Below are 13,880 nucleotides of genomic sequence, written 5' to 3' on the forward strand. Positions count from 1 at the left end.
TCCTACTTTATACTTCTGCAAAGAATAAAATTCCTTGTAATGACTGAAAATTAACTTTATAATTTAAAAACAAATAAAATGCAAAAAAGGAAGGCTTACCTCTGGCCTAACTTCATAATTTCTGCCCTTCACAAAACCAGAAATCACTTTAATCACACCAAGGGAAGCTTGGCCTAATTTATCTTGCTTAAACAATTTCTTTACTGCCTCACAACACATTTCAGAGATCTGAAAAATAAAATGTTACACTCAGCCAGTTTTCTCAAGCTCAGCACCACTGGCATTTTAAGCCAGACAATTCTTCATGGGGGAGAGAGGGGGCAGAGGGTGCTCCTGTGCACTGTGGGAAGTTGAGGAGCACTGAGCTTTTACCCATAGGATACTAGTAGAAGCCACTACAGTTGTGACAATCAAAACTGCGTGCAGCCATAGCCTCACATTCCCTGGAGGGTGAAACCACCTCCTGCTCAGAACCATCATACCAAACTTATGTTCAAAGAATTTTCTTAAAGAGGCAATGTTTAACAAAGTGATACTATTTTAGCAATAAATAATAGCTCCAGAAGAATTCTGAGGAAAAAAATAATCATAAACTCTATAATTTTGTATCCAGGATGACAGCAACCCACCAACTTTGACACGTCATTCATGAGAGGGACAATCAATACGATGATGTTGTTGTGAAAGTTGAAATGAGGTAGTGACACCAACAGCTCACAAAGGCTCTTCACAGCCACTTCTGCCAGTCCTTTGTAGGCCTTTAAGGAAACTACATTACTTTTCTTCAGTTTCCTTTGCTTCCAGTCTAATCAAAAGATAACTGTAGTTACTTTACTTATTGATCAAAACTTCAACAACAGTAATATGCAATAATATACTATGTAAACTCTTAAGTGAGTCGAGTCCACATTTTGACACAAGTACAAACGCGATCATAAAATTTATCTGCCATCATCTACATGGACTCTAATCATCATGTTAAGAACTGGCTCTCCATACATTTTAAAAGATGTATTATTAGAAGAAAAGGGTCTCAGGGAATAAATCGGGGCAGGGGGAGACAGAGAGCTGGATACCTTAAGGAATCCCTAGGCTTGCTCTACAGGCTTTCCCCCAAAACACTAAGACTACAAGTCAAGAAGACTGCGTTCAAATCCTAGTCGTCCATTAATTAGCTAGTAAATATGAGCAAGCTCCAGACTCTGAGCCTTCATCTCTTCCATGTTCCAAAAATCAGATCTGGAGACTCTAAAACAACATTTCCGTTGACTTCCTAATGCTCTCTATGGGATCTTTACCCAGGAGGTCCAGATTTAAATTTTTCTTCAAAATAGCCAATGATTCACAGTACTTTTCTAGGAATTTCTACACACATACTTTGCTACCATAACATAGCACCTTGAATATGAAAAAAAAAACTGGTTTTTCTAGAGTAGGTTCAACACTTCCGCCACATCATACACAACCAGAGATGAAAAAGACATATAGATGATAGTGCCTTTGTTTTAAGCTTGCTTCTCATGTATATGAGTTTTCCTCAAACGGGCTATATTCATCATAAGAACTATATCTTCCGGGATCCCTGGGTGGCGCAGCGGTTTAGCACCTGCCTTTGCCCCAGGGTGCGATCCTGGAGACCCGGGATTGAGTCCCACGTTGGGCTCCCGGTGCATGGAGCCTGCTTCTCCCTCTGCCTGTGTCTCTGCCTCTCTCTTTCTCTCTCTCTCTGTGTGACTATCATAAATAAATTTAAAAAATTTAAAAAAAAAGAACTATATCTTCCATCTACTTAAAACTGACGAGACTTCATAATGGATGGATGAAGAAACAAAATGTGGTACATATATGCAAGGAATATTTTGCAGGCTTAAAAAGGAAGGAAATTTTGACACATGCTAGAAGAATCTTGAAGACATTATGCTAAGTGAAATAAGCCAGTTATAAAAAGGACAAATATTGTATAATTCCACATATAAGTTGAGGTTCCTAGAGTCAGATCTATATTCAATTCAAATCAGAAAGTAGAATGGTGGTTGCCATAGGCTGGGGGCAAAAGGGAATGAGGAGTTCATGTTTAATACATACAGAACTTAGGGGCAGCCCAGGTGGCTCAGCGGTTTAGTGCCACCTTCAGCCCAGGACGTGATCCTGGAGACGCAGGATCAAGTCCCGCGTCGGGCTCCCTGCATGGAGCCTGCTTCTCCTTCTGCCTGTGTCTCTGCCTCTCTCTCTCTCTCATGAATAAATAAATAAAATTTAAAAAAAAAAATACACACAGAACTTCAGCTGGGGAAGATGCCAAAGTGCTGCAGATGCATAGCGATGATGGGTGTATGATGCTGGATTTACTTAATGCCACACAAGTGTACACTTTAAAAATTGTGAAAATGATCAATTTAATGTTACATATATTTTACCATAATTTTTTAAAGATTTTATTTATTTATTTATAGAGACACAGAGAGAGACAGAGACACAGGCAGAGGGAGAAGCAGGCTCCATGCAGAGAGCCTGACGTGGGACTCAATCCAGGGTCTCCAGGATCACGCCCCGGGCTGCAGGTGGCGCCAAACTGCTGTGCCACCGGGGCTGCCCCCTTTTTTATTTTTAAAGATTTTATTTATTTATTTATTTATAGCATAATTTTTTTTTAACTTGAAAAAAGTACTTCACAATGGTCCCATCCGCTTAGAAAAGGCCTACACCTGCAGGGTACAATACAGAGGCCACAAACCACATGTGACAAGTGAGTAGTTGACCTGTGGCTAGTCCAAATGCAGATGTGCTGTAACTTAGTACCAAAAAAAAAAAAAAAAAAAAAAAAAAAAAGGAATGTAAAATACCTCACTAATTTTTAAAATTGACTACATGTTGAAATAATAACATACATAGTAATTTTATTACTTTTTACTTTTTTTTCTTAGTATGGTTACGTATTTTTTAAATGACATGTGTGTCTCACATTGTATTTCTATCGGACAGTGTTGGTCTACACAAAGCTCCCAGGCCTTGGCTCCTAAGTAGGCTCCAGTTGGGAGGCCAGAGCACAGAAGCAACATCCACAGCACCCAGTCCCACCATCTCCTTCCTGCCCAACAGGATTCAGTAGTCCTGCTCCAGCTGAGATAGCAATTGGGTGATCCTTAGGCTCATTACTGAGTAAAGGAACCCAACTGAGTTAAGTGAAAGCACCAGACCTAGGCAACTGAATTCTTCTCCATTCATGCTCTAATTTTCATAGGTCCTTCTTTTCTGAACAAAGAAAAAGAAAATAAAAGTTTGATGGAAGAGTTTATCATCCATCTACTATGACTGACTCCTAAGTCCATTTTCAAGGCACTAATTTCATCCATTTCAAGTCATACTTCTCCCCTAATTACCCTACCCAAATAAAAACCAGCAGAATAATTTTCAACCATTCACAACTAAAGAAAGAAACATACATCTACTTACTAGGGAAAGGCCTGGAGCAACAAAAATATTAACAGCTGATCAATACAGGGATAGGGCCTGTACAGGCCAGCCACAGTTATAAGCACCTTTATCTAGAAATCAATTTCTCACAACAATCTTATGAAGTAAGTACTTTTATTTATAAAAGAATGGAGACACAGAGAGATTAAGTGATTTGCCCACCACATGGGTAGAAGTTAGAAGGCTCAGATTTGAACCCAGGCAGACTGTAGACTCTGCTCTTGACAACATGCTATACTGACTCTCACCACAGAGCACAGAATATAGAACTCCCTTGGGGATCAGCAGTTTAGCGCCTGTCTTCGGCCCTGCCTTCGGATCCTGGAGTCCCAGGATGGAGTCCCACAGCAGGCTCCCTGAAGCAGCCTGCTTCCCCTTCTGCCTGTGTCTCTGCCTCTCTCTCTCTCTCTCTGTCTCTCTCATGAATAAATAAATAATCTTAAAAAAAAAAAAAAAAAAGAACATAGAATTCCCTTGCTGACCAAAGCTAAGTATGTTATATATTTTAAAAATGTTTAATATACCTTTAACCATTTGCTCCAGATTTTCCAAATAAAATTTATATTGGCTAACCAGGCCTTCTTCAAATTCTCTTAATTTTTGGGTTTCTTTGCGGATCTGAAAAAAATCAAAAAGATCAATTATTTTTTAAAATCAAAATATCGAAATCCTGGGGCTCCTGGGTAGCTCAGTTAGTCAAGTAGCTGTCTTTGGCTCAGGTCATGATCTCAGCCCCATATCAGGCTCCCTATTCAGCCAGGAGCCTGCTTCTGTCTCCCTCTGCCCCTCCTCCCACTTGTCTCTGTCTCTCTCTCTTAAACAAAATCTTAAAAAAAAACAGTGACACCCGAGTGGCTCAGCCATTGGGTGTGTCTTCTGCTCAGGGCATGATCCTAATCTCCTGGGATCAAGTCCATCAGGCTCCCTACAGGGACCCTGCTTCTCCCTCTCTCTGTGTGTTTCTCATGAATAAATAAATAAAATCTTAAAAAAAAAAAAAAAACTTAAAAAATGTATCAAAAGCCTTAAATTAGCACAAAATATGAGTGCCGAGTATATACCCAGTCCTATAAAACAAACAACTCCTACTATTTCTCCCATCTCTAGCTCTCCAAAATGTTCAGCTTATTTTGTGTAGTAGTTGTATATATCATTACCTTGGTGGATTTTTCTGCTTCTGTGAGGGGCCGTATTTTATATGAAGGAGTAATGTCTTTAAATAACTCCATCAGGGAAACTATCACCAGCTTTCGAACAGTAACAGCCACATCAGGATCTTGTTCCATCAGCATAGAACGCAGTTCTTTTAATTTTTTAATCTGTTAAACAAATAGCTTATAAGGGCAGAGAAACCATGGTAAAACAATTATGAACAAAAGACAAGAGCCTCACATCTGGAACAAGTGGAATCCACATAATGACTCAGAGTCTAGTCAAGCCATATACAACTCCAGATATTACCCACATTACCAAAAGATAAACCACTAAAGCTAACCATATTTTTGTTAGTCAGAAGAGATACAGACTTTAAAAAAAAAGTTTAAATTTATTAATTTACCTATTCACTGAAATTCTTTTTATTGGGTTTTCTTAAGACATGTGTCCTGTTTCCCTTTTTTGAAATAAATTGTTATACACACATATCTGTGAATTAATCAGGAATTAAATATAATGCATCTATTAACTTTAACTACAAGACTCATACAAAAATCATTTTTTTTGTTTTTTTTAATACAAAAATCATTTGTATGAAGTAATGCAGAAGTAAAAAAAAATGGTTTCAATGAATGTGCTTGCTTTAATGAACTACTATTGCCTGCTGGATCTCTTGAGAGAAGCAATACTCTGGTTGGTTAGCAACATTTGCCACAGCAGAGGGTACGATAAATATGTCACCACCTATCTGCTATCCCTAACTTGTGTAAGCATGAGGCTCCAGAGCTGGAAGACCCAGATTCCAATCCAGTGGCTATTAAAATAATAATGAATTTACTTGAATTTTTTAAGGCTGTTATTCAACTGTAAAATAAGATTAACAGTTCTTTTCTTTATGGTTTTATAATGATTAAATAAAATGATACAGATAAGAAATATTCCAACCAACTTCCCCCCAATTCTGTTCCAGATTTTCCACTTTGTTTAAAAAAAGAACAAAAAAAAAAAAGAACAAGTACTACTCCAAAACATGTTTAGATGAAATTTTTTTCTGCAAATGTAAATAATCTACTTTATTGTTCAATAAACAAATATATTCACAGTACGATGATGGGAACACCAACATTAACAGTAATAATAGTACCATTTTATATGACTTCATATATATTTGATTATTTAATCCTCACAACAAAGTTTTAAAATAGGTACCATCCTCTTTTTAGTGATGAAGAAAATGAGTCTTGGCTAAAAGGACTTATCCAAAATCTAACAGGTAGTACTCTAGTTTTCTTGAATCCATATGTTGTAACCGTGACCATCTTCACCACTGTTTCCATGGCCCACTGATAATTCATTATAATTCTGATCTATTTCACTTAACATATTTTCCACTTGCAAGTACTCCTGAACTAATCTCACTGACTTTTGTGTTGCATCTTCCTTATTAAAAATCCTGTCAAGGAATCCCTGGGTGGCACAGCGGTTTAGCGCCTGCCTTTGGCCCAGGGCGCGATCCTGGAGACCCGGGATCGAATCCCACGTCAGGCTCCCGGGGCGTGGGGCCTGCTTCTCCCTCTGCCTGTGTCTCTGCCTCTCTCTCTCTATCATAAATAAATAAAAATAAAAATAAATTTATAAAAAAAAAAATCCTGTCAATCAGTCAAGCAAATCTGCAAATGGGTTCCTTCCCCTTCATCCAATTAGTTTTTATATTTACCACTTTCAGAGTTACATTAAATCCAGTATCTCCATTTATTTTTATTATTTTATTTTATTTTATTTTTTAATTTTTATTATTTTAAAGAGAGACAGGGGAGGGGGGTGGAGAAAGAGGAAGAGAGAATCTTAAGCAGGCTCCATACCCATCGCAGATCCATGAGCCAGAGTCATGACCTAAGCTAAAATCAAGAGTCACGCTTAACTGACTAAGCCACCCGGGCACCCCTCAGTATCTTCGTTTAGAGATGAGGAAATCAGACTCAAGGGCACCTGCATGACTCAGTGGTTGAGCATCTGCCTTTGGCTCAGGTCATAATCCTGGAGTCCCGGGATCGAGTCACACGTCGGGCTCCCTGCATGGAGCCTGCTTCTCCCTCTGCCTGTGTCTCTGCCTCTCTCTGTCTCTCATGAATAAATAAATAAAAACGTTAAAAAAAAAAAAAAAGAAAGAAAAGAAAAGACGACTCAGATGAGGAAAATAAGACAAAGTGTTTAAGTGACTTTTCTAAGATTAAAAATTAATTTCAGATATAGGACTAGGCTAAGCTTCTGTCTACTCTTACTGTAGCTCAGTAATTGTGTTTTAATGTTTTTCCTTTTTGCATGTGCTTATAGGTTATAAGGGAATCCTAAAATAGTATACATTTCCACCATATCTAATATGAAGAGCTCAAAGAAATTGGTACCACTTACATTAGTTTCTGGGTCTGATAATATAGCAGATGCCAAAGTTGCAATATGCATTTTCTTCTCCTGTAATTTCTTCCTTCTTTCAATTAAATGTTCTTCTAATGTCAGTTCTCGAATGGGATCTTCAACAATCTCTGAAACAGGTTAGATTTCTCCTCTTAAACATTTCTTTACAAGTATTTACAAGAACCTTAATCAATACAATAAAATTCTTATAATAATAAATAATAATAATGATAACTAACTTTTATAGAACACTTGCCATGGGCCAAGATTACTACAGATGATCGATCCTCTCAAAAATGCTATGAGGCAGGTACAATCATCATATCCATTTTGTACGTAGAAAATGAGGCACGGGAGAATAACTTGTTTATATTCATAGACCTAGCAGAAATGGAACTCAAACCCAGGTAGTCTGACTTGAGAGCTCATATTCTTAACTACTCTGCTAATAAACCTATAATAATTCCTAGTAATTAAGGGAAAAAGCAACCTGATTTAGTTTTTTAAAAAGAACACAATAATTAAGAAGGGCACATGATGTAATGAGCACTGAGTGTTATATAAGACTGATGAATCACTGACCTCTACCTCTGAAACCAGTAATACATTTTATGTTAATTAATTCAAATAAAATTTAAAAAAATAAAATCTGTATATAAAAAAAAAGGAAAAAAGTATAGAATACTCTCCCTTGTTACTGTCCTTTGCACTACCAAAAGTATGTCCACTTTAAGAAAAGAAATTCAAAAGGAATTAGATTTAATAAACACACAAGCATAATCTCTAATGAGTCTATGAACGATGACTGAAAACAATTGACCTGTAATCTTATTTACACTATTAATGAGGTTTGCTAAGTTATAGTAAAAATTAACCAGGCTGTTCTATAGCAAATTTCAAACAAAAATAATTTCAAACCATAAAACATGTTTTGAGTTTAACTCTCATTGCAACTTAGTTATTAGAAACCCACATTCAATTATCTAAAACAGATATGCACAACATCTATAAGTATAACTGCTCTAATAAGTGAAATGATTTCATATCACAGAATCATTTTGTAATTTAAAACTAAAAAGCAATAACATCTGGGTGGCTCAGTCAGTTAAGCATCTGTCTTTGGCTCAGGTCATAAGCCCACCGTCCTGGGATAGAGCCCAACATCAGGATCCTTGTTTATCAGAGCCTGCTTCTGTTTCGCCCTCTCTCCCTCCTTGTGCCATTTCTCTCTCAAATAAATAAATAAAAACCTTTAAAAATAAAAATTAAAAGTAAATAAAGCTTTAAAAGTTAGCAATAGGCAGGAAATTCACTTAAAATTTTTTAAAAATTCAAAATGGAGGGACGCCTGGGTGGCTCAGCGATTTAGTATCTGCCTTTGGCTCAGGGTGTGATCCCAGAGTCCTGGGATCAAGTCCCACATCAGGCTCTCTGCATAGAGCCTGCTTATCCCTCTGTCTATGTCTCTGCCTCTCTCTCTCTGTCTCTCATGAATAAATAAAATCTTCAAAAAAAATTTCAAAATGGTAATAATTTATAAGACTGTTCATGCACACCTAGACATAACTGCATAAAATTTTCCATAATAAAGAATCAAATTTCAAAGGTGAGACTTTCAACATGTGGGGAAATGTTCAAAATGACCTTGAAATGACCAGCACTCTGAAATGCACATTCCAGACTTTATCTAAAATTAAGTCACATTTACTATTCTCAATTAACAGTTTAGTAACTATAAAATACATCCCAATACCTTCCTCAAGTTCCACCTCTTCTTGATCCTCTTCATCTTGGTTATTGTCAATAACTATATGAAAAACATGTATGTTAAAAAATGTGTCAATACACATAAGTGATAAAACTACAAAGAAAAGCAGGAAAGTAATGACCATAAAATTCTGGAAAGTAGTTACTTTTGTGAGGAGGGAGCAATTACTGATTGAGGGGCGCACAAGTTTCTGGGTGCTGGCAACATTTATTTCCTGCCCAGATAGCAGCTTTATGGGTGTGTTTCTTGGTAAACCACATAACTTCGAGCCACAACTCTGACTTCTAGACTTCTGTGTTTTATTTTTGAAAAAACTAAGCTTTTAAGGAAAAAGATACATACAAGAAAAAAAAGTGCTAAAAAAGGACAACTAACATGCTCTAATTTTAAAACAAGAGTATTTGGTGAAAAAAAATCTGAAAAGAAAATCACCTCAACATTGTAGCTTCAGTTATACTCCTGGTACCACAGACATGAGATAACCATCTGTATTTCTGGCCTAAATCATCAAGCTTACTATATGACTAATTGCAGCTACCCCTTATTTTGTAGGTAAAAGGAAAAATAAAATTAAATCTTGAGTGAAAAAAAAAATATGATGGTATTAGTAAAGAGCTAAAATGTTTACTAATACACTGGCTGATTAGATTTACCTGGCTTCTAGCCCCGGGGGGGTGGGGGTGGGGGCTCAGCGGTTTAGCGCCACCTTCAGCCCAGGGCCTGATCCTGGAGACAAGGGATAGAGTCAGTCCCACGTCGGGCTTCCTGCATGGAGCCTGCTTTTCCCTCTGCCTGTGTCTCTACCTCTGTGTGTGTGTGTGTGTGTCTCTCATGAATAAATAAATAAAATCTTAAAAAGAAATAAAAAAGGATTTACCTGGCTTCTCCCTGGTCTGTGGGATTATACCACTTTTATCCTTGATGGGAAGCAAGTGAATCAGTTCCTTCTCTGGTGCAGTTTGCAGAGTTCTTGGTATTTTTTCATATTTATCTATAACACGCTCATGCTTTCGTTTCTTGGCGTGAACAGGTTCACTGCAGGAAAAAAAAAAATCAATTTTTAATGTATTTAAAAAGGAATCAAGAGACGCCTGGGTGGCTCAGTGGTTGAGTGTCTGCCTTCAGCTGAGGTCGTGATCAAGTTCCCCTCAGGGAGCCTGCTTCTCCCTCTGCCTACATCTCTGCCCTGTCTCTTACGAATAAATAAATAAAACCTTTGGGAGGGGAAAAAAAAAGGAATCTAAGGACACCTGGCTGGCTCAGTCAGTTAAGTGTCTGCCTTTGGCTCAGGTCATGATCTCAGGGTGCTGGGATGGAGCCCTATGTCGGGCTCCTGCTCAGTGGAGAGCCTGCCCTTCCTCCCTGCTCATGCTTGTTCTCTTTGCTCTCTCTCGCTCTATCTCAAATAAAATAAAATCCTTAAAATAAATAAAAAGGAACCTAGAGATCTATCATTTTAAAAAAGTACACAAAAGTAAACTGTTAGCCAAACTGAAACAGGTAGACAGATAGTAGTATCTAGATCAGGCACATAGCAGGGACTCAAATGGTAAATGAATAAAAGAATTGTAGTGTACCACAAAGACTATAGCCACATCTAGTTTTCCCTTCAGATGCAAAACAGAAGCAAAAGTTACAGCAGATTCTTTTCGAAGAATAGTCTTTTTGAAGACTATTCCACAGAGCCAAGGGTGACATCACCCTTTTTACTATTCCCAAATAGATTCCCATCACCTATTTTACTTTCCCAAAAACCTTCAGACCATAGCATAGTCTTAGGAGTTAAAGAGATCTAGGTTTAAATTTCAGATCCACTACCTGTGATTGTACGAAGCATCAGTTTCCTCTATAAATGGAATAATACCTCCCCAACAGGGTAACAACAGCTGAGGTTATGGCCATTAAGAACTCAGGACCATTCCGCCAACTCCCCAAACAGAGAACTGCATTCTTCCCCAGCACACTCTACTTCACAATTCAGACTCGAAAAAAATAAAGATGTACACTAAATAAAATCAGTTTTATTCATGAACTTCCTTTAATTTAGGGAATTAACTGAGTCACAGGGTTTACTCTCTTATAGTCAGTCAAGCTGAACACCTTGCACTCATCACCTAACTAAAATTCAGATTCAAGTTTTTAACACTGAAAGGACATGAATGATTATAATCTAAATGAAGCGTTACCTAGAAGAAAGATCTCTCGTTAGAAAAGAGGCTCTTTGTCCTAACTCTCTCATTAACTGCAAGTCATCTTCATCCATCATATCCAAAGGAAGCGCTTCCTCTTCTTCCTCCTCTTCCCTCTCAATTCTTTTACCTGTTCCAACAACAACAAAATCAGAAACATGTATTAGAGGTATAGAACTCTGTGTTTTTGTGTGAAGAAGAGGAAACGTTTATGGTTTTCTAGTACATTAGCCCAATGCTTCTAAATGGAAGCACTAATGACACATTGGCCAGACAGTTCTTTGTTCCACTGCGGTATCCTGAGCTAGATGCTATCATCTCCAAATCCTGACATCTAAATGCCAGGGGGCTTCCCAAGTCACTGCTACAACCAAAAAATAAAACGCCTCCACGCAATCTGCAAGATCTTCCAGAGCATGTGAGAGAACCAATAATTTAGCCGCTTCACTTCTAGATCCCTAATGACTCCTCCCACTTCCATTCCACTTCAGCCACCCCCTCCATGGGCCACATCCCAAACCCTGGCCTTCACTCCCGTTCACCCCCATTCCCGTTTGTCCTTCCAGCTCTCACTCAGTTGCTTCCACTGCACTTCTGTGACCATATATATAGACCTTCAATCCTCTAACCACTCCACTTCTATCTTTCATTGTGTTTCTATCCTCACTTTGGTGCTTCTACTGCATAGTTATCATTTCAACCGCCCTCGTGCCAATATTCTCAATTCTCAAAAATAAATATATTTTTCCCCTTTTATTCAAATGGCATAAGCATCTCATACATGGTGATAGCCTATAATTTCAAGTGAGTGAAAGCATCAATACACGCTTTCACCCTTTTTGTTTAAAATTAACGATTTTGTAGACTATTTCATGTTGGAACATAAAAAAGTTTCCTCCTTTCTTTAAACACCCTTTTCCTGATTTCTAAGATACAGTTCTGATTTTCTTCCTAATTCTCTGGCTCCTCCTCAAACCCCATTTACAGGTTTTATGCATCCACCCATTTCTTAAATGCTGAGGATCCTTAAATTCTTTCTTGGCTCTCCTGTTCTCACACTATGCATTCTTCACATTGATTTTACCCAAGTCTAAGGCTTCAATTACCATCTATATGTAGATAATTCCCAAAACTATTCTCCCTAACCCAGATATTTCAGGGCAGCCCTGGTGGCTCAGCGGTTTAGCGCCGCCTTCAGTCCAGGGGCTCATCCTGAAGACCCGGGATCAAGTCCCATGTCAGGCTCCCTGCATGAAGCCGCCTGCTTCTCCCTTTGCCTGTGTCTCTGCCTCTCTCTCTCTCTCTGTGTCTCTTATAAGTAAATAAATAAAATCTTTAAAAAAGAAAAAAAGATATTTCATTTGAACGTTATAATTTTACACCAAACTGCCTAACAGACTTCATTTATATGCTCAACATATAAAAATGAATATTTTGGGGATCCCTGGGTGGCGCAGCAGATTGGCGCCTGCCTTTGGCCCAGGGCGCGATCCTGGAGACCCGGGATCGAATCCCACGTCGGACTCCCGGTGCATGGAGCCTGCTTCTCCCTCTGCCTGCGTCTCTGCCCCTCTCTCTCTCTCTCTCTGTGTGACTATCATAAATAAATTAAAAAATTTTTTAAAAATTTAAAAAAATAAAAAATAAAAATGAATATTTTGCTTTTTATATATAATTATTAACATATCACATTTTTCAAATTCTACTAAAATTTAAAAGAGATCTTAAAAAGCATCTAACTCAACCAACACTTTTTTTTTTTTTTTAAACAGATGAAGTACCTGGAGAGTAAGTGACCAGCTAAGGCCATTTTGCTAATAACAAAAGAGAAAAACCCAAGTTACCTGACTTTCAGTCCAACGACCTTTTATACATCATAATAAAATGTAGCCAAGGGATCAAACTAAATAGATCAGGTTTAAAAGAATGAGATATACATGAAAAGACTGAACGGTCAGGTGCAATCAAATATGAATACCCTGAAAGTACTAGTAACATTGTAGAAGAACTGACCTGACTCAAAACGGTCATATTTCCTAACCCGTTTTGAGTACTTGGGAGTTCTTGAATAGTTTTACAAAAGAATAACCCTGACCGTTGTTTCACTCCAAGTTTCCACATGAAAAGAAAGCCAGAAGTTTAGAAAACTAAGTGAACTTTGGCAACGCTGTGACGAATGCCCCAGACAAAAGCGATGTTCTTACCTTAGCTAATTGCCAATGAATGGCAAAGTGGCAGCGCTGGCATGCTCCCCATCATTTATTTACACGGCAACTCTAAGTTTGTTTTCCCAAGTATTCTATCTTCAGATCTGCTTTCTAGACAAACTAAGAGCAGAGGCCAGCTCTTTATCACAATTAATACTATAATACTGTAATGTTTTCTCATATGGACAGTGATGAAGCAGATAGGACTACTATCCTTACCTACTCTTGGGAAAATCTAAAAAGAGGAACTACTAGAAAGCAGTTATTTCATGAGCATTTTAGAACAAACCAATAGAAACTGTAAGACATGAACACTTTCAGTTACCTGGTCTTTTCTCCTTTGGGTCCTCCAGTGGGATCGGTTTCTTAGACACAGCATCCTTTACAGCTTGCCTTAGTTTCCTCTGTTCTTTTCGGTACTTCTTGAGAGTGCTTTGTTGTTTAAATTGCTTATTTTTTAGCTTGTTTTCAAGTTTGACTTTACTAGTTTTTAGTAACTTCCGAAAGCTTGGGATCTGTTTTTTATTTCTTCTCTAGAAAACAAGAGGAGTACTGCATACCCAGAAATTTAAACTGTATACTCAGAGCAAAACGTTGTCTTTAGAATAAGTAACATTCATGTATCGCCCTACTCTTTGCAAAGTTCTCCAACATATTTGATTTCCAACAACC

At 37.8% G+C, this 13,880-nt stretch overlaps 1 protein-coding gene across 1 annotated transcript in view; it reads right to left on the reverse strand.

The window, feature by feature from the left end:
• The window catches only part of NOC3L (NOC3 like DNA replication regulator), a 32,169-nt gene that overhangs the window by 17,493 nt on the left and 796 nt on the right, over positions 1-13,880 (reverse strand). The window contains exons 2-10 of the mRNA XM_025990905.2: positions 13,534-13,741; positions 10,999-11,131; positions 9,690-9,847; positions 8,798-8,851; positions 7,042-7,172; positions 4,632-4,793; positions 3,999-4,092; positions 630-805; positions 100-228 (exon numbers count right to left, since the gene is read on the reverse strand). Coding sequence (XP_025846690.1) covers positions 100-228; positions 630-805; positions 3,999-4,092; positions 4,632-4,793; positions 7,042-7,172; positions 8,798-8,851; positions 9,690-9,847; positions 10,999-11,131; positions 13,534-13,741 — 1,245 coding nt within the window. The remainder of the gene's footprint in view (positions 1-99; positions 229-629; positions 806-3,998; positions 4,093-4,631; positions 4,794-7,041; positions 7,173-8,797; positions 8,852-9,689; positions 9,848-10,998; positions 11,132-13,533; positions 13,742-13,880) is intronic.

This window comes from Vulpes vulpes, chromosome 15 (assembly GCF_048418805.1).
Source record: "Vulpes vulpes isolate BD-2025 chromosome 15, VulVul3, whole genome shotgun sequence".
Classification (NCBI taxonomy): domain Eukaryota; kingdom Metazoa; phylum Chordata; class Mammalia; order Carnivora; family Canidae; genus Vulpes; species Vulpes vulpes.